This window comes from Dermacentor silvarum, chromosome 1 (genome assembly GCF_013339745.2).
Source record: "Dermacentor silvarum isolate Dsil-2018 chromosome 1, BIME_Dsil_1.4, whole genome shotgun sequence".
NCBI classification, from domain to species: Eukaryota; Metazoa; Arthropoda; class Arachnida; order Ixodida; family Ixodidae; genus Dermacentor; species Dermacentor silvarum.
The window spans coordinates 226,936,290-226,956,748 of record NC_051154.1 but is presented as its reverse complement, the minus strand read 5'-3'; the positions used below and the strand labels follow the sequence as shown (position 1 = coordinate 226,956,748).

Genomic DNA, 20,459 nt, shown 5'->3' with positions numbered 1-20,459 from the left:
ATGTTCTCCTCTCGAGAAAAGGGAGAACAGAGAGCGACCGACTCCGCTACAGTGGATTTCCCGCTCTGTTTGGGATGGGGGACGGTGCGCGCCTTGTTGCGTGAAGCCACGGCTGCAGATGTGATCGCGCTTAGTGTCTTCGTGGCGCCCGAGGCGCATGAGCGGAAGGAGCGCAACCATCTGGTGGCGTCGCGCACTGGCCGAAAGCGCGTAGCTGGAACGAAACCGCGGTTGCACGACAGCGCGGGGAGATTCGGGCTCGCGCGCATGCCTCGCGCGTCCAGATGGCCCGAGGGTAATCGACGAAAGTTGGGCCCTCTGCTTGCAGACGCAGCTCCGATACCTGAGAGTGCAGGAAGGAGAGAGAGAAAAAAAAATAACATAACAAGAATTGAAAAACAATTGGGCATGTTCGTGTTCATCCGCGATTAAGGGCAGCGCGAGTAAACGAGAGCGTGGAAGCGATCACGTAGAACGCCAGCGCAAGGAGGAGGGAGGCCCATTTCGCAAAACGTAACCCGTTAATTCAAACTGCCGGAAGCAGTACAGCTAGAAGGTGCAGTGATAAAACTGTCGGTTGTTGGCGGAAAAAAATAAAAAAGAAAATGGAGAGGGGCTGATTATTGGAAAATCAGTACCTTTGTAACTGTCTCAGCAGATTGTGAGCAGTTCATCAACAGTGTGGCGGAGAAAAAGAAAGACCATGAGCCGAATGGGGAGAGAAAAAACAACAACAAAGGGTTCAGCGCAGCGCATGCATGGCTCGCTCAATGGCGGGGGTTGAAACCACGGCTTTAATTCGGCGAGGGTCTAGGGCCCATGTGTGGACCCAGGCTCGGTCATAGAGATAATCCGCGAAGTCTTATAACCAGAATGGGGGCTCTGATGCGCAGCTGCTCGTGGGCCCTGAAGGAACAGGAGCTACCGGTAGCTCGTTGTCCGTAGTTTTGAAGTGTGCCGGAAGACTAGACACCACGGGGCTTCTTTCGGCATTGCGCGCTGGGTATTTCGGAAGAATGTGGGTTGATGTCCCTCATGTTGACGTGTCCTGCAACATTATAAACTGAGCAGACTGCTTTCTTAGCTTGGTTTTCTTTTTCTTTCGCTCGTCGAGAACTCCGTCTCGCACCCGGCCGCCGCAGTGCCCTTAGCGGCTATGGTGCTTCGCTGCTCAGCACGAGGTCACGCGTTCGATTCCCTGCCGCGACGGCCGCATATATGTGAAGCGAAACGCAAGGGGAAAAAAAAAAAAAAAAAAAAAGAAACACGCTCCTCGTGTACTTAGATTTCGGTACGCGTTAAAGAACCCCAGGTGGTCAAAATTCATTACGGCGTGCCTCATAATCATATCGTGTTATTTTCTCCCCCCCCCCCTTTCTTTTTTTGGCAAGTAAGGCCATAGAATTTATTTTTTCTTCGCATCGAAAGAAATAAGAGAAAACGAAAGTACGTAATCGTTTTGTTGTTGCAGGACACGGGCAACCTGCACGTGAGCTCGTGCGTTTCAGTCCGCGGGGGATACAGACTCGTAATTAAGGTTCGTGATTAATTATAATGGAGCCGTAATTTAAGTCATTCAACCGTTTAGGACACAATGATCGTGCAGCTTTGGACTGCAGCGAGGCCACGTGAGCTAGTTCGGCTGGGAACAGTGGGTCGTCTGTCGCAGAACGTTAAAGATCCCCAGGTGGTCGAAATTTCCGGCGTCCTCCACTACGGCGTGCCTCATAATCATATCGTGGTTTTGGCATGTAAAATCACAATTTTTAACTATTATAGCCTATAGTTTCTTAACTTTGCCTAGACCATATATATGGCCATTTGTTGGAGATGGCTCCCGGATATAGTTTTGCCGATTCCAGCTCTCCCAAGGGACTTTAGCACCGCCGTGATACTTGTAGTAGTAAGCATGACACCCTATACAAGGGACGCCATCACAACGGTTCAGAGGCGTTGCTACAGAGAGAATATTTTGTGAACATCTCTTCAGCGTAACGTGCTCCCGTTATCCGTGGCGAGACACTGCATCTTCATTCTTGCCGTTTATATTGCGTTCTTTAGAATATATTAGTTTAGAGATCTCGTCGTAGCTGCTTGAAAAAAATATCGCCAATCGGTGGTTGTAATTCACGAAGTGTAAGTAGCGATATCTTGCAGACACTTTCTCAATCCGAAGTTAGACAACTGTATACAGTATAAACCCTCGTTACAACAAAAGCGCGTCATTCGAAGTTTTTGTGTTCCCGCATTACTGCGACTTCTTTAGCTCCTCCGCTTTTAACGAAATTCCCCTTACAAGTTTCCTGGCCCGATGACTTAGTTAAAATGATGGTTTACTGTATTGTCAAACTGTAGTGGCATTGCTAGCGCGCCCGCAGGCACGTTCAAATATGTAAATTGCGGCACTTGGAACACACGTGCTACACGTGGAACGCACGAACTATACATGTCGCATCTGGCGGAGCGCGGTAGATGCCGGCCGGTGTTATCGTAACTGCATGCCGCGTCGCACGTGACATAATATGCGTATACATTTCGCGAGACCCGCGGTGGTACGCGCGGCTCAGTAGTTATGGCTTTCCACTGGTGAGAACGTTTGGTCGTGGTTTAAGTTTCCTACCGCGGCGTCCGCATTCGGGCGAGGGCGGAATGCAAGAACGCTGCCTCGGTGGTTGAAATTATTCGAGAGCCGCCTTCCTCCTCCGTCACGGCGTCTTTCATAGCGTATACGTTTGTGTTGCTTCGGGACATTAAAATTGAACCCCATAATATAGTTCGCGAGGTTACCTATTTTCGAACGAGGTGAGTACGTAGCAGCTAAATTTATACTCGCGACTAAAGTGATTAAAAATTTGCTAGTAGCGTTATATGACATTTGGTCAGCGGGCGTGCACTCGGCGATTAGACTATAAGTTGATGGCTGGAACTCGTAGGGGCTGCTGTGTATACAAGCACACTGTCTAGCCCCTCAGTATCTCCTCAGCCGGTTCATTTCTGTTGTAACTCCATCTTCTTTAGCCGTAATTTATGCTTTGCATTTGCGACTGCGAAATGTTAGTACCAGCAGCACCCATCCGCTGTATAGGAGATTTCGAGGCAATGTTGGAATGCTAGCTGTCGTCGTGGACTGCTGAACACGGGCATTTTCTCACTGGTATAAGCAACGCACGGTATTTAGGAGTGATTCTGAAGCATCACAATGGTTACAAAAGACGCGTGAGGGGCGTTTCACAAGCGCTTTATCTTAAATTCACCGCGCGCGCCAGAAGTAAGCACATGTTCCTACTGCAGCAGTGCAAGATAGCGGGGCTCGTGGACCGAAACTAAAGGCGTCTGTATACTATAGCGGAACGACGCTTATACGTCATCTGGAATTACGCCCTTGGAAGGCGCTTTTTCGTGCTTTTCGTGTTCCTTTTTCGTGTCCCGAGCGCAGCTGTATGCGGCTGTGTGTGCGCGTGATTGTTTTACTTGCGTTGTTGGCCGTCATTTCAGGCCGCTGTATACTGCGCGCGCGCGCCTTCGTCCCGGCGTTATATCCCTTTTGACGAACTCGAGTTGCGGTGGTTTTCTCGTGAAATTTCGCATGGACACACGTATACAGTGTCAGTGCCTACGCGGGGCCGTTGCACGCTCGTTTGGGGGGTGCGTGCCGCTTCTCTTCCCGCGCGTCTAGCGCACGCCGCCATCAGCCGCACCGGCCCGCAGTTCTTGCGCAGGTCGCGCGGTTACGCTGCGCTGCTTCCGCGCGCTGCCGCTGTGCTCGAGGCAGCGCGTATATACCGCAAGGCAAGCACGGAGGGTCGTGGTAGCGCCGCGCGCTTTTGTGCGTAGCTCGGCTCCTTTCGCTTCATGCATGCGTGGCGCGCGTTGCCTGCTGCTCCGTGGCGTCGCTAACGCCGCCGCTGACCCAGCTGCTCAGCGGCGAAACGCGCACGTCGACGCTCGGCGTTATGGACGCCGGACGTTTATGCGAGGTGCGATAATAACACTGCCGAGCCCGATGCATGTGTGCGCCGAGCGGAGAGCTTTTGCCGTGTGCTATACTCTTAGCGCGACTTGCTTATGCTTCCGTCGTTATAATGGACTCGGGTGATGGAAATCCGCCGTAGCAAGGAAGCAAGCACAACGGTCAAACGCCTCTATACAACGAAATTACCTGTAGAACGAAGGATTTATTATGTCCCGGCGGAATTCCTATCGTTCACACGTATTGCGCGAACGCCTCTACAGCGATGACAAATACAACCAATTTGCGTGTTCAGCGAAGGAATTTAGGCGCCCCCGACGGCTGATTTGTTTGCTTTTTTCTTTAACGAACGCCACGTATAGCGCCGGGCCGTCACTACCATCTGCAGACGCCATATAGCAGCGCCAGCGACGCACTTGATCGCGGGACGTACCGACGCCAGCGACCGTTCCAGTCCTAGTGCACTGCTCCAGAAATCGCTCAACTCGTACGCTGCCTTTTATAACGCACCAGTGGGTGCAACGGGTGACGAATACGTCGCAGTTGATGACAGCGTGATCGTCGAATACCAGCGCGTAAAAAAACAAGGGGCGAATTAACGTAGAAGAGACATATGCCTCTACAACGAAATTCTTCTACGCTCGTCCCTTGTTTCTTACGCGCTGGCATTTGACCATCACGAATAACCAAGTAGCCCGAATTTCAGCTCTGGGGATGACAACGTGTTGATGTAATCGTAACCTACGACGCATTCACAAAGACATCTAGGACTGAAAGCACGCGAATGTCAGCGAAGGCGACAGTGATGAAGAGCCTGTAATCAAGGCAATAATTTTGACGGCAAATGAAGCAATCTCCAGTCCGACCTTTCATCGCTCCCGCGTTTCGCCTCGTATAGCATGCTGCGAAGCTCGGGGCAATTGGGTCGACTGCAGTCGCACGTCAATGTGTGCGCGAAGAAATTAGCCGATTATTTCTCTGGAATTTATGTTAAATAAAGGTTTTCTCTTGTTCAACGTGCTTATAGCACTGTCTATTGTGAGCGGTACGGTGAGCGAACGTATAGAAGTGACCTGTATAACGAAGGATTTTGGAAGTCCCAAGCACTTCGTTATACAGGCGTTTACTGTTTACGGCTTTTTTTTCTCTCTCTCTCTCTCTCTCTCGCTATGTGTTTTCAGACTATAACTACTCTCCGTCATGAAGGCAAGGCAGTGAGCTCGGCGTGCACGAAGAAGTGTGTACGATGTTTGCACAGTGGCCCCTGGATGTTGCGATGCGCATGAACCCGGTCCATAAAAGTTTGTACTATGAATGCCCATAAACTAGCCTATATCCTCCGCTGTTTAACTGCACTTCTCACGAAATCTATACCGCGGACAGACATTCACAGCCTTGACCTCTCTGTGAACGCCTGACCGCGAATCAAGATTAAGGAAAGGAAAGCCAATGAGGGCCAATAGATAAAACAAGTCAAGTTTTAAAAAATAGCATAAAGTAATTAAGAAAAAGCGCTGCTCGGGGGGAGGGGGGGGGGGGGAGTTAGGTGACCTTTTGATAAATGTGATCTGCGTGGCCATTTTCCACATTTTAGAAAACATTTATAGCTGCATAGAACGAAAGTGGACCTTGATAAAGCTGCCTTGTTTAAATGAAGATACATTGAATTTGCGAAGCTGTCCTGTTCAGATGACGAAGCATTGACACGATAACACGCACACACGTGCATGCGTACGTGCGTAATTTCAGTGCATTCGGGCGCGCTATGCTCAATTTCGTTCGAAATATTCGCTGTGCTTGTTCATAGCTAGTATTGCTCGTTTCAAATGAAATCCGGCGTGTTTCGCTCTCCGATCGTTCCGCTACGTGCTGCTTTTTATACCACCTACACCAAAGTAGCGCTTGCTCTAAAGGTTGAATGAAACGAACCATTCAAGCCAACGAAATTTTAAACAACAACCTAATACACCCTTCACTTGAGTCCAATTTCACTAGAGAAAATGTTTTCTCGAGGACCCTTTCAAGTAATTCCTTCAAGCGATGTCAAACTCTATATCCGTGGCCTGCATGTGACCCCGCTGCTATAGGAAGCAAGGCGCACCCACGGCAACGGCACTGCTATACTACAAGTGCCGAGTTATTGTTCTTGAGAGGCCAAGGAAACGGCACGAAGAAAATAAGCATTTCCCACAGAACTAACGCTTCCGCCCTTGCAGATAAGGATTCCGCGTCAGTTGTCCCTCGGAGCTCCGTCTCAGTGATAGCCAAGGGCGTGTACGTACACGGAACTGCATACCCCGCCACAAACTAGATGATTGTTGCAGAGAGAGAGTGAACACTGTTTTCATCCCCGTGTTTCCTTCAACGCGGGAGCTGCGAGGTGGAACAATGACTTCGGGGTTTGGCAGTGGTGACACTGCCGCACTTGCGGATCTGCACCCGTGATTCATCGCCGGGAGAACGCGGTTTCCTTTGTTACCGCGCCGCGTCTGTTGAGGTCGGACGCCGCGCTTCGGCGTCCTCTACCGTCAGCGTGAATGGGTCCTTATCGCTCTGCCCACTGTGTCCGTCGGGGGTGGAACAATCGTCCGGTCTCCCTTCCTCTCCCAGCTGTTCAGCGCGGTGCAGTTGCGCGGCTTTTCGGGGTCACTGACGCGAGCGCATCGATGATGGCGCGAGCGCGATATCAATCGGCGGCACTGCTGAGATGGACCTGCGCCATTGAGCGCCAAGTGGCGAGGCGAAAGCGAAAGCTGTCGGCCGCGTGCGGGGTCATTCCTTGTTTTGTATTTTCTCCTTCACTTTCTCTGGTTGTAACTTTGCTTCTGACCGAGCTCTATAGCTCCGCAGCTATAACGGTGACGTGTCCTCGTTGTACGGTGTTGATTTCACGTATTCTAAGCGTAGTAGTGGCTCGATTAATGTTGGAGTGTGTCCGCCGCATCGGACGCTTTCGCTTGCTCATGTAATCAGTTTATAAGGCCGCAGATATTTGACGAAAGCGGAGTATACAACGGCTTCCCGTTTTCAACTTCAACGTGGCTCAAGGGCCGCGGCCATGCTGAATTGCGCGCACTGCATGCACGCGTGCAAGCTCGTCTACACGCGCATGCGTGGCAGAACGCTAGGTAGAAAGAAAACGAGGAGTGAGAAAAAACATAGGAAGAAAGAAAACGGGGAGGCGGACGTAAAAGCAAGGTAATCATACAACATGCTTATCTACACAAGTACAGAACACAAGGAATGAACTCCAAAGTATGCCAATACTGACAGAGTACTTATTGCATGTTTTTTGAAGTCTAGCCATAGGACATGCACTGCCTATTGCAAGAAGGCCACACAGGAAACTGTAAATAATAATAATAATAATAATAATAATAATAATAATAATAATAATAATAATAATGGCACGAGTACGTTGTGAGTGAAGTTGTCGGGCTTATTAAAATATTGCATGTTTTCCTTTATTTTTGATTTTCACTCATATGTCATCTTTGACCAAATAATTTTCGGTGATGATTTCGGGTATATCTTCATTGTTCACCGAAGGCGTATTTTTTTCATCGCTGCCTGCGCAAGTTTCCTGCGGCGACAATTGTTTGCGATCGCTTGCAGACAGCACAAACGAGAGCACGGATGGATCTGTCCGGCATTAATGAGAATTTGCTAATTCTTCGTGCGCCGTGTGTGCCGGTTGATTCACGCCTCCGACTTAGCGTTGAATGTACGCGCTCAACGTTCGGCCGGCATTGGAAAAATAGTAACAATAAAAAAAAAAAAATAAACAAGTGCTCAGTTCTACTTCACAAAAGCTTCGTACTTGTAGCGCGCCAACGACCTACTCGCTTTGTGCCCATTTCGGGCTCCAGGGTCTTTGCACTAGCGCGCCCTTTCCTCCGGGATAAAACCGGAGGTTGTCCCGCTAGCTTGTCGGGGTCGTCCGCTTTATCTTAAAAGGCAACCAAAGCAGGTTTCATTTTTATTTTTTCCGTACGTGTCGGGAGAGACTGTTCGCTCCCTAGCCAGAGCCGCCGGCTGCGTGATTCGGGTGCAGAATCGCCGGCCACGCGGTCATTTCTTTCTGTGCGCGCTGTTGCTTTAGCAGCCACCCTATATATATACGTAGCCGCCCTATGCGTCGCGCAGCTTCCAAAGCCACGAGAGGCGCTCTGTAAGAGACAGTATAGTTTAGTCTCTCGTAGATGTGTGGTTTCTATATCGGCGGTTTTGTGTTGCGTTGCATGTGCTGCTTCATTGATGTTCACCAGTGCTATTTTGTGACGCTAAATCATTCATTAAGTCATCATGGCTCCATATTACCCTGTCCAGAATACTTCCTCGAATAAGTTACCTGCACTAGTTGCCTCATGTTCTCAAAACATGCAACTGGAAGACGCTGGTGTTGCTTAGGCCGCATTTACTATAGCTGGGCTCGCTGCATTCTCCTGAAGCCGCCGAGTGCGGACGATTGATGAAGTAAGCGACGCGCGAACCTGTGTGCGACGTGTGCTTAGGCAACTTGAGAAGTTAAGGGCAAGGAAGAGAAGGGCGCAGTGCCTAGCTAGCTCACTGCTCTGTCAGCAGTGAGCTACTGAGCTATTTTTCTAACACCCCCCCCCCCCTTTTTTTTTTTTTTTTGCAGTGCACAGAAAACATAATATATGCTCTGTAAGGACCACAGAAACACTATGACCGGTTGTGGCGGGAATGGACATGGGGACAGCACCTTCTTTAAATACCGTTAACTTGCCCTGTCGCCGCGGGTCACTGGTCAAAGTGCCCGCAGGCTCGCGAGGCAGTTGCGCGATGGCCCTCGGCGGCGCCGATAGTCTCCTTTCTCCAAATCTTCCACGGTTAAACTCCCCGCCTTTCGCATCTCATTTCTCTCCGCATCTCGTGCTGCTTTCTGTGCAATCAATCAACAAGTAACCCGAGTAAATCGACGGCAACACAACAACGCCAGTGAAAACGGCTGAACAACTCAGGACTGTGGAGGAAAAACTGGCTGAACAGCGGGCCTCCTTTGCGCAGTTATGCTGCGCCATTTAGCTCAGAGCGGCCCTAATGCCAAGGAGGCAAGATGAAAATGTTGCCCGTAAATATCAGAACATGAAATGCTGGCATTTCTATAGTGTTGGCTAGCAGCCACGTGTTGCCCGCGTTTGCGTCATTTGCGTCATTTGTGCTTTTTTTTTTCTCGATAACGATATCGACGATTTGACGAGCGTCAGCGCTTCTATACGCAACTCACGCGCCAGGTGCGAAGGGTGCATACGGAATGCTGCGCGTGCTGACAGCTTCACAGAGCTTTGCGCAGTGCGAATGTCAGTAGAAATGTGTTCATCAGCCCCGTGTTAGGCAACAGCAAGAACAAGCGCTTTACCGTGCCGCGTTCGGGAATGCTCGCTTGCGAAGAGTCAACAGACAAGTCCGGTGCAAACAGCGGAACTGCATGAAATGTTAGGCGACACCCTGTGTGACATTTTACGGGCGGCGAAATGCCGTTGGCGTTCCTGACAAGCGCGGCTGCGCAGCCGGTGATGTCGGTGTGTTCCGACGCCGTCGTCCTGTGTGTACAGGAAAGGAGCGCGCGCGACAAAAGAAAACCCGAGCCGCCGCGGTGTCCTTGTCCCGCCTTCGTCGCTGGGTTTGGAAGTGGGCACTTGACGGCTCCGGAATTGCCGCCGCCCGCCCGCTCGCTCGGAATGGCAGGCTGACGAGGCAAGCGTGTGGGAACGCGCCTGCACGCTCGTTTCGCTTGAACGACGAAAGCCTTGGACACCGCTCCGCGAGGCTGTTAAGTGCGCGCCGTCGGCTACTGCGTTTTACACATCCGCGCATAACGTTGCGCAAAGTCTACAGAAGGTGTAGACAAATTTGGGTCGTCTTCCGGACGTCGGCCTTTCTTTCGATTGTCGATCTTTGTCTCGCGGTCTCACCGAACGGGGTGAGCATGACAAGCGACGACGAAGACACTGTCGTCCCTTCGCACTCATTCTAACGAGCTCCACGCGGGCGCGTTGCTCGGCGTTTTGGGCTGTCTTATGCGTTCTCGTATAGCGACGATCATTTGACAAGGACTCTTGTCTACAACGGAATGAGTGAAAAAGTGACTTCACCGCCGCTTGTTGGCGTCGTCCACGCGCAGCGACGCACTGCGTTGCCCACAATATGAGCTTATATAAGTCATTAGTGTTCGGCTTTTCGCCGCCGAAAACCTACCCGACCGCGCACCGGGAAGGCGGCCGTTTCTCATTCGTATATACAACGAACAGTGGGAGTCTTAATAGACGCGCCTCCGACATTGTACTCGAGACCTGGCGCGCGGCGGCAGTGATCGTTGTGACATCAAATGGGCACCCGTCCACGTTCGCGGGGGATTTTCTCTCGCTGGATAGCGCGTATAAGCTCGCTTTGTGTTCCAAGTGCCGCGGCTGCCGGTGCCGAACGAGTGTGCCTGAAACGGGCGGGTTCACCGTTATTTTGTCTCGCTGTTCCCTCCCTTTCGTCCCTGTCATTATGGATCACATGAGTAGCGGGTAACGCCAACTGTGAGAGCGTGGACGCACGCGCTGGTGCTGGCTTTTGTCCGCGTGTCGCCGTCCCACTGCGGCGGGATGGGGGCGGCGCATCGCCTCCGCCGGAGGCCGCTTCCGCGGCAGCAGTCGACGGACCGAGCGCGCAGCTCGCTCCGCTATCTTGCAGCCCTTTGTGCGTGATCGCTCTTCCAGGCAGCGAGATTTTGCACGGACTCCTGTCGGCGCGTTGGCGCATATAGTGAAACGTCCACCGGAGTGGGCCAAGGAGAAGGGGCAACACCGCGACGCGCTTGACACCGTCACGTTGTGTCTCGGTGGTTAAGCGAAGGGTGGTGTGTAATAGGAAGCGCGTATACCGCGTCTGCTTGCTCTCGGTCAGGTGAGAAGCATTTTATTTTGTTTTGTGGTAGTTGCTAAAAAAAAAAAAAAGGACGCATGGGCAGAGAAAATAGTCTGCTGGGAGCCCCCCTGCAGACATTTTAGCAGACGGTTGACGTCAGCATATTGGCCAGCAGGAAGAAGGCGATGAAAGCTGATGGATGAGAAAGAATAGTGAGAGAAAGGCAAGCAAGAAAGAGAGTAGGAGCAATAATGATTGACAAACATGTTCGATTAGTGAAGTCATTGCACTCATGCGCACTCCTTGGTTTGACTTAAGGAAGGATAAAAATTTCGCTGCATAAGGGTGGAGGGAAGAGGAGGAGGAGGAGGCAAGGCGCCCGATGACTTTGAGTCGTGTAGGTTACGCCGTTTATGCCTGCCGATGACGTAAATTTGGGATAGGCTTTGTGCGTATGAGCGCAAAGCAAACCGCGTCAGATATAGCTCAGTTCCTGTACTGCACATTGTCAAACGCAACGTTTGTTTCATTTGTGTGTGTGTGTGTGTGTGTGTGTGTGTGTGTGTGTGTGTGCGTGTGTGTGTCTGAGATGACAGACAAGGCGTTCTTTGATGTTTTAAGGAGACGGGACAACTGGCGCGGGTGGCTCTGCTTCGCGAACGTGCCTCGGAAAACGCAGTGCGGACGAATAAAAAGAGGCTGTTTAAATATCACCCACCCCATCTCATTGGAGATATTGTTACGCGAACGAAGAATTAAGTACAGGAGACTATTTACAATATTTACAAAAGATAGCTGCAGCGCTGGCCAGATCAGCCGATAGCTCGAGAGCCCAGAGCAGTTCGTCTTCTTCGTCTAGGCGCCCGCGCGCATCGTCCAGAAGAAACACGTAATATGCATGTAGCAATATCATCAAGGCATTCTCTCTGGGCTCATCGTCTTCGCGCTGCAGTGCGGCGACGCTGGGCGCGAGCCGATGAGCGCTGGCCGCGAGTCCGTCAGCGCGTTCGCTGCTACTGAACCCCGCATGTGGCTTGGCACCCACTGCAAGCGGACGGAGTTCTGTACGAGCGTGGCCAGCATGGCGCGAGTGTCGCGCAGCAGCTCGGAGAGGCGCGTCCTCCCCGACCGCTGTACGACTGGCTTGAAGAAAATAAAAGCGAGAAACCGGAAAAAATCGGAAAACTAGGCAAAAGTTCGAAACACGGGAGTTGAATGTTCCCCCAACACCTCCTGCGAGATGCAAATTGCTATTTTGCTAACTCAACTAATTCTGCCCTATGGAGAAAATACCGAATAGGATAGAAGACTCGTGACTACGCGCACTGGATACCGTTAACGTAGAGTGTTCCGTTACGATTAAGTCGTGTGGATGCGTGGCTGGGTGCAGTGATAGTAACATACATCTGAAGGGAGTGCCAAACGTGTATCGTAAAAATAAAAACATGCATGGGTTGCAGAAATTCGATGTTTTTTCAACCCAAGGAAACTTATAAAGTTACTGCGATGTGTGCAAGTTTTATGCAGCGCGTATTATACGATATGCTTCCCTCTTTGCAGGCTGTCACAGGCAGCTTTGATTTTACTATGTGCCATTGCATCTACAAACATTATTCGCTTGAGTAGCGTTCACTATGAATGTGCGCATAACAGATGTCTTCAGGCACACAATCTTATGTTGCGGTTCGCGGGCCTTGCATTTCTGACGATAAAAAGTTTTTATTTCTTTTTTTTTTTTTTTCGGCTACATGTTAATCCTCTTCCCGAGCAACTGGCCCGCCCCCTGGACGTTCCCTTGAGCACGCTTATTTTCTCGTGGCGTCTTGTGCACAGAGGCCGTGTGGCAGTAAGTTAACGGCTGCGACCGACACGGTCGTAGCCGCCGGCTTTTCGCGCACCCCAACTCCTTTGACGAGGGCCTCGCAGCCGCCTCCTAGGCCCTGTTAGTAAAGTGGGCCGCCTTTTTTTCTTGCCGCGTAGCTTCACTGCCCGTCCTACAAGCATTGCGCAGAAGCCGCTCTTGCGTGTTGCAGGTAATGCTCGGTGATATACGGTGCAACCGACTTTCGCGATGTCTTGCCGCGTTTACGCTTGGCATTGCACACGTCAAATGCGGGCTGCGCTGTATCGATGCGCGCATGTGGTAGTGTGCTTTAAAGAGGCCGCGGCTTACCCCTTTTTGTGTTTTCCGGCATACGAGGCGGAGATTACACGCGCCAACAGCGTGATCGAGAGCGGTGCCTGCATGCCGCTGTAGTCACTTACTAACCAGTATTTGAGTACTTGTCTAAGGCGCTGTCGGAACGAATAATCTCCAGGCGTGCGACTGAGTTACAGGCTTATACACTTCGGCGCTTTCGTCGTTTGTCCAGCAGGCGTTGCTCTGTGTCGCACCCGCGACAGCCTGCATGCATGCGCGCGCTTTTTCACACCTTTTCTCTTTTCCTCTGCGTTCAAATTGCTTGCGAGATTTTCTTGCTTAATTTTCTGGTTGCTGTAGAAATGCTTAGCTCACAAAGGGCATAATTAGTCGATAAATTTCGTATTAAATAGAACTTTGCTATAGGTGACAGGTACCGCATTTGCTGCGAGATGTTTAGTTTTAAGACTCGCTTCGTACCATTTTCCTTGATATTGTGGTAGGCAAAACGCACAGCACGACCTGCGAATGCTATATGTTTGAGAAATGTATATAGGCATTTCGTATGCCTCTGTGTTTCAGAAAGCGCTTTGTGAGCGTTTGTAATACGGCGTCGTCGTGATTTCACTTTGCAGAACGAACCCTATAGCTAGCCCTTAGTGCCGGATATATATCTAAATAAAGCGATGTCTAAAAAGAGACGAAAGAGGAAAAAAAAAAAAAAAACGAGAGCGAGAACAGTATCTATAAGCACTGTGGTGCCATCCATTTCTTTCTTTCGTTTCTTTGTGCCATTAAAGCTATACGCTTTATTTCCTTCCTTTTCTTTAATTATTGCGTGAAGTGTCGTTTTGTGTTAACGCCGCCGGTTTCGTAAAGGCGCGTGCGCGCCCATGTTAAACTGGGAAGACGACGAGAAAGCCGCGTGCCGCCGATCGCGTGCCAGATCGCGTGCCGCTTCCGTTGGCATTCGAGCATCGGCAGCCATTTGCCGTGACCTGTCCCGAGGAGCTCGCCGTTATCGGTGGGCAAAGGCGTCGCCAGCCGGAGCGCGAGGTCTTCAACGAGGCTCGACATGTCCTGCTCCAAACGGTTGCACCTTCGCTTTAGCCATGTGCCCTCGACCGCGGTTTGCGGAAACTTGGTGAGCGCTCGCACCCTTACTCATTGCTAGGCCTTGAATTGCCTTGTCATCGGTCGCGTCTCGCTGGCCATGGGCGTCGGCACGTAGCGCGGGCTACTGCCGCAGACGACGTCAGGGTAAAGAGCAGCCTTGTACGTAATGAATTACGTGTGCGTAATTACTTGTAATCAGTTAGTTTTTTGCTGTAATTCATCGATTACGTTTATTTTTACTCGGTAACCGCCGTCTGTATGGCAGTTACATTCTTTAGTAACCAATTGCGTGTAACCGGTCACGTTATTGACGAGACAAGCTTCAGTAGGCGAAACAGCTTTGAGCACTTAAATTTGGCTGGGACTTCAGTAGAAAGAATGCCGTGGGTCCTGACATCCAGCAGTCTCGCGGAGGCGCGTGTTCAGACAGGCCGCTTGCTTAGACAACAGACGGCCAGTATTAAAAGCGAAGCTTTTCCTTGCCAACCTCGCCGGGTTTCGTGACCGCGGGCGCTGCGGCCTGGCTGTTCACTTGTCGAATAGGCGAACCAATCACAGCGGAGTACGCGCGCCGCGTGCGCTGCTGGATTCCTTGCGGCACCACGAGACGGCGCTCGCCTTCGCGCATCCGCGGCTGCATGGTAATGAGCAAGTAAACTCTTCTTGCTGGTAGAATGGATTCGAATTACGCTACTTACGTATGCGCATGCTGCCTCTGGAACCATCATGCGTTCAAGGCGTCCGTCGTACTCGCTAGTAGTTAGCAACTCCGCTCAAAAAAAGGCCCGGTATAATTTGTGTGCGCGTGCGTGCGTGTTTCGACTCTTCGTGCACTCGCACAAAGCCTCCCTCTATATAGATTCCAACTCGTTGGATCTGCTGCATTTTAACAGCGAAGCTGTTTAAGCCAGCCGTAATTTGTGGTGCGTAGCAAGACACTATACCAAGAAAGAAAATAAATTTTCTTGCCGAGGCGGGATTCGAGCCCGCGTACCCCCGGTCCCGAAGCGAGCGTCGTAACCATTAGGCTATAGAGCCACGCTTGCAGAACGTGCATTTATGCGAACCATACGATTGCGTTCGAGCGTCGTCGCCTTCGTCCACAGCTGGCGCGTTCGTACGCTCGTGCTCTGCGAGGTGAAGAGGTTTTGCGCTTTATGAAAGACAGTGAGAGAGACGCATTGTCGGCATTGGAACGCGGTGTCGGTGTTGCAAGCTGCGCTATGCAACGCGCAGTGATGGCCGTAAGTCCGAGACGCGCGAAAAGAAATTAACATCATCATGAGTAATAAGATGAAAAGTTCGTGCGCTCTTCCGGAAAATGCTGGCCTACGATCGCCCAGCTTCGCTGTTTCAAGCGTTGCGCGGTCGAGTGCAAGGTTAAGCTTTTTTTTTTTCGGTCTTTAGCGCGCCAGAAGATGTTGGCCGACTAATTGAACTGGTGGTGCTGATACGGCTTGATAGCGATGGCCACTTCGGACGTTGATGCCAGGAAATCACCTACGGATAATTTTTGCAGTTCTTTATCGCCCCTACCGGGAGCGCTTTCTCCGAGTCTCAGCAACAATGATGCGCAGAGCTTTATTAGAGGACCCAGACCTTGATTGATTAATCTTGTGCGCACGGTGTTCGTGCGTTACACCTCCTTTGCCTTCAGCGCGGACATCGAGAGAGTTTTAAGTGTCGCTACAGATGTCTTCACAAGAAAATGATGGAAGGTGACTTTCTAAAAGCAGTTGTTCGTGAAGATTAGCAACTTAACGAAGGAAGGGTGCACTAAAAAAAGTTGTCGCAGTTTCACCTGAAAGGCGAATCATCAATTGCGATAGCAAATTCGTAGAGAGCTATACGGAGTAATGATAGTAGCTTTATCAGCTGTATTAGCTTGGACATGCAGCAGCACTGGCAACACGCAGAACTGTTGTCGACGCCGTCGGCGTTTTGCCCGCGTTCGCACAAAATGCATGCGGCGTTGGTGACTGTTGCCGGAGCCTCTGATATAAATAGGCACTTGGTGCCGCAGCTAAACGTCGCCTCCCTTCCCTCCCGCTCCCCCCCACACCCTTTCGCGCGTCGGAAGAAGGCGCGTTTGCTCTACATATATCGTGATTGTAAGGAGGAAAGAGACGCTACTTGGGAGCACGGCGCAGAACGCGCGTTTGTTCTCCGCCGTGGGTTCACTCCCCGTGAAAGCGCGCGTCCCTCGCGCCCGTTCACTCGCACATACAGCGTTCGGCGGCGCGCGGCGACGATTTCATCTCCATTGACGTCATACGGAACCTCACGGCGACGGCGACGGCAGAAATCTGCTTTGGAGTGTCCATATAATTGCTATCGCAATAAAACAGTTGAACTCGTTCTATTTACTGTATTTGTGCATCGCGAGGCTTTTCTTTTATTTTCTTTTTAATGCCTCACCATAATTTTTGTATTTGTGCATTGTTCGTAAAATGTTGGAGGAACGTTGCGTAGTAATAATAGGTTAGTTTTTAGTAATTGCTCAATTACTCTCCTGGAGCAGTAATTTATTACTTTTTTTCCCGTGACGTGTACAAGTCTGTTCAACAGTCGCAGTGAAGAGAAGGCTTCGCCACGCGGCTCTGGCGCTTCGTGGGGAAGCTTGTTTGCAGTTTTGGAGCCGTATGTAATGTTTTGAGAATTTCGGGTGGTGCTGTCCTTCAAGCACAGACTGACTATTATGGTTACTTCACTGCAACGTTTTTTTCCCTCTATTCGTGACAAAACTTTCCAGTCCGCTTTAAAAAAAATATTTCCCATTCGACTAATTTCAGATAATTGTTTTCAGGACGAACTTCCTGGTTTTGCTTCATCGTGATTAATTGTTCATCTTCGAGCCCAGAGCACTTACGTACATGTAATCTGTACATTGTGACTGTTTGAATTTCAGTATTTGTGTTGAGAAATATCTGACTAGTCAGTCTGCTTTATGCTTTTCGGTCAGTATTCTTACATCCCCCTGTATTTTTTTTTTTTTTTACTGAATACTATACGTTTAACAAGCTCTTCTATATATGAGCTTTCCTACTTACCAGATAATTGCCTAACCCGTCTTGCTTTCTGCAACACTTACGCTTTGACTGGTAATGAACGCGCTCTGATGGTGCTGAGGACATCTTTCAGAGTGCCTGTTTTTGGTGGCACGTACGCCATCTGCATTCGACTAGAGTCAAATGCATCCATTCTGAAAGAAGTGGGCGCAAACATCAACTCTCATTAAGCGTCTTAATGTCTAAGTAAAATTTAGCTTAAATTCTAAGGTTTTACGTGCCAAAAGCACGATCCGAATATGAGGCACGCCGTAGTGGAGGATCCTGGGTTAATTTTGACCGCCTGGGATTCTTTAACGTGCACCAAATGCACGGTACATGGGTGTTCTTGCATTTCGCTCCCATCGAAATGCGCGCGCTTTCACACTCGGTACCTTATTTATCGTCGTAATTGACTGAGTAAAGTACGTGGTGAACAGTTGAACTGAGTAACGGCGCCATCTTGTAACGCTGCGGGAATGTTTGCGCACCGTGGACGTGTTTCTGTCCAGTTGTAGTAAGGGCCGTAGCCCTCCACTACGGCGTGCCTCATAATCAGAACTGGTTTTGGCACGTAAAACCCCAGAAAGAAGAAGTAAGGGCCTGCGTCGTTACGTGATTGTGTTCGAGGAATGGTTGCATGGCGGCCTTTTTGATTTGCTACGTCTCGCATGCCTCCGATACGGCCTACATCATTCGGTTATGTTGCCAATGAGGTGATGGCGCATGAATGAATTCAAGTGCCATTGGAAGTTCACCGGCATGACCTTCACTGTCCAAGCCGGTGGTGGTGTATTCGACTGCACTGAAGTTCTCTGTGGCATAAAGAGTATATTATTCGTTATCGTTTGAGGGCCGTAAAAAAGGCATGCGTTCATCGCTATAAAATGTAAAAGCTGAGTAACGTTTGCGGGGACGTTGAACCCTATCTGGTACCCAGTTTTCTCCCTGCATGGCGCTCGCATTTGGCTTTTAGTTTCTCTGCATGACATGCGAGGGTGGGAAGTAGGGATCGGTAATTTCCAGCCGCGTCGAGAAGTGGCGCCAGTGTTGCGATTGACTTTGGGATAACTAGGGCGCAAAAGGAGCTTGCTATCACCTCTTTGGCTTCCATCGAGGGGTTATTCCTTGTATGCATTTTGGCTAGCTGGCTTATTGTAAGGAAGGTGCGATGAATGTCCTTTTGTGTTTACATTACTGTGTGTACTGTGTCGGTTCTTTCTTAAGCGCTTGATACCCCACACGCTGGCCCGTTTCTTGTAGTGTTCTGAAGTTATGGATTTGTGTTTATGTATGATCACTAGCGACTGTTCGAGCAAAAATGCGAGCAAAAATAAGCAGAGATCTTCCTAAATGTTTATTCTGACCTTTGTTGCAGCATTTTGAAGGTGACATGGACGGCCCAGAGGAAGCCAGTGAGGCCGCCTGCGGCTCGGCCGCTAGGAGCCTGTCATCGGGCGTTCCAGGCCCCATTTTCTTCCTGATAAAAGAGCAGGCCAAGTCACTGCTCGCAATTAAGGTAGGCACGCCACCACGCCTTCTTGCGCCTGTGCGAAACGGCTGCGTGCGTTAGGTCGCAATAGAGTGCTAGGCCTGCGACGGGACTGACTTTGATAAGGAATGCAGCGTAGGCGTCTCCGTTCGCCGTGATCTCGGGAAATATATTTGCCTCACATAAAGGAGGCCCCAATGTGGTTAAGCAACTATACAAGCACGTTGCAGTCGCGTACCACGGGCATCAACGGGACGAAGACAGCTCGCAATTTAAGCATACGCGTAGTAGTACAGGGGAATTTAGAAAAGTGTGTACAGTAGGGAGAGCGATTATCCGGTCATCCTGCCCCCCAAAAAACCTATAGAGCTCCTGCTTTGCCCAGGGGGCGCTGCGAAAATGGCGCGTTCGCCCTCTGCCCTGGGCTGGGTAGTACCAAGCTCCGGCGTCTGCTTCGGAAAGCACGTTTAAAATATGGACCCACCACTTTCGCTTGTGATGTACCACGGCCTGCAGCGAGAGGCAAGAAATTATGCAACGCCAAGTGCATGTGTACGCCGTTCAAGAAATAAGCAGCGAAGTTTCAGCGCAGTGTCAATCGCAAGTGAAGGGAGTCGCCTACGAAGTTGAACTTCAGTTAAGGTTTGCGCGCTGCTAGATTCAGGCACGCAAACACGAGGAAATACTTCCTATAAATGAATTCACAGCAGCGATAAGCAAACATCGTGTTTACGGAGCTGCTCGAGTGCAAGACGGTACTTGCCGTGCCGGCGGCGCTCTTTCAGCGCGCGGCGATGCACGAACTGCTCGAGCGCACGACGAGCACGACGCTCGGGCGGACCTCCTGCAATCTTTGTTGACTGCTTGCCGCTAAACAAGTAGTCATGCCTGCGCTGTAGTAGCGACCATCGGTCCCTTTAGCAACTGATAAATAAGTGATGCAATATATGCATGTGTGCTCGGAGTAACGTACGTGCGAATCGCGCTGTAGCGCGAGCTCGTGCGCTGCTCGCTTGATGTAACTTTTAATGACAGCGCTCGAACATCGATGTGCTGTAATACTGCCTTGATTCTCTGCTTTAACGTGTTGGCTTGAGGTCAAGGATGAGCACATTTAACTCCGAACCTGCGCTGCTCGTAGTGGGGTAGTGAAGTTATCCAGCGCGCCCGACGCTACGCTGCGTGTGACCTTGAAGAAAAACGGTAGAATCTGATGTTGGGATTCAGACCTTCTTGCTCGTGGCAGCCCACGACGCAGTAGTAAGGACGGTGACGCTTTTTCGAGGCTGAGCTAGGTCTCTCGGTCGATCGGCGTCGCCAATTCATTCTGCTTCCAGCATTACGTCCGAGGGCATACGGAGCATTCGTTTTCGTAAAACTAGGCTATGGGCAGCTCGCAGAGTGGTCTGTGACAAGCGACGAGCCTTTTCGCACTCACAACAGGGCGGGAAAAAAAAAAAGCGAATCGACGCAAAACTCTAGCTAGAAGCGTGCTTCGCTACAGCCAGGGCTCACTACTACCCAACCTGGTACTACCCAGCCAACTTTTCTTGCCGCCACCAGGCGCCGCTACTATACCTCAAACTCCAGTGCAAGATGCCTACAGATGTACGTAACAACTGTTCAACAGTTCTTTTTAGGCGAAGGTTGCGGTTGCATTCTTTCAGGTCTGCACTATTACATATACTGAAGGGACACTATCGGCTATGTACAAATGCAGTGAGTCAGTAGGGTGGGTCCTTCGCATGATCAAGACAAATTCAACTGCTCTGCGCAAAGTCTGTAGTTTATTGTGTTTTCAAAATCTACATCGAT

At 50.4% G+C, this 20,459-nt stretch overlaps 1 protein-coding gene across 7 annotated transcripts in view; it reads left to right on the top strand.

The window, feature by feature from the left end:
• Positions 1-20,459, top strand: part of LOC119436857 (uncharacterized) — a 334,612-nt gene that overhangs the window by 306,900 nt on the left and 7,253 nt on the right. For 6 of the 7 annotated variants that reach the window (XM_037703866.2, XM_049660039.1, XM_037703867.2 and 3 more), the window contains one exon: positions 18,531-18,671. In XM_037703866.2, coding sequence (XP_037559794.1) covers positions 18,531-18,671 — 141 coding nt within the window. Of the gene's footprint in view, positions 1-13,959; positions 14,134-18,530; positions 18,672-20,459 lie in introns of those variants that run through there. The other variant, XM_049660041.1, reaches the window with a different exon arrangement.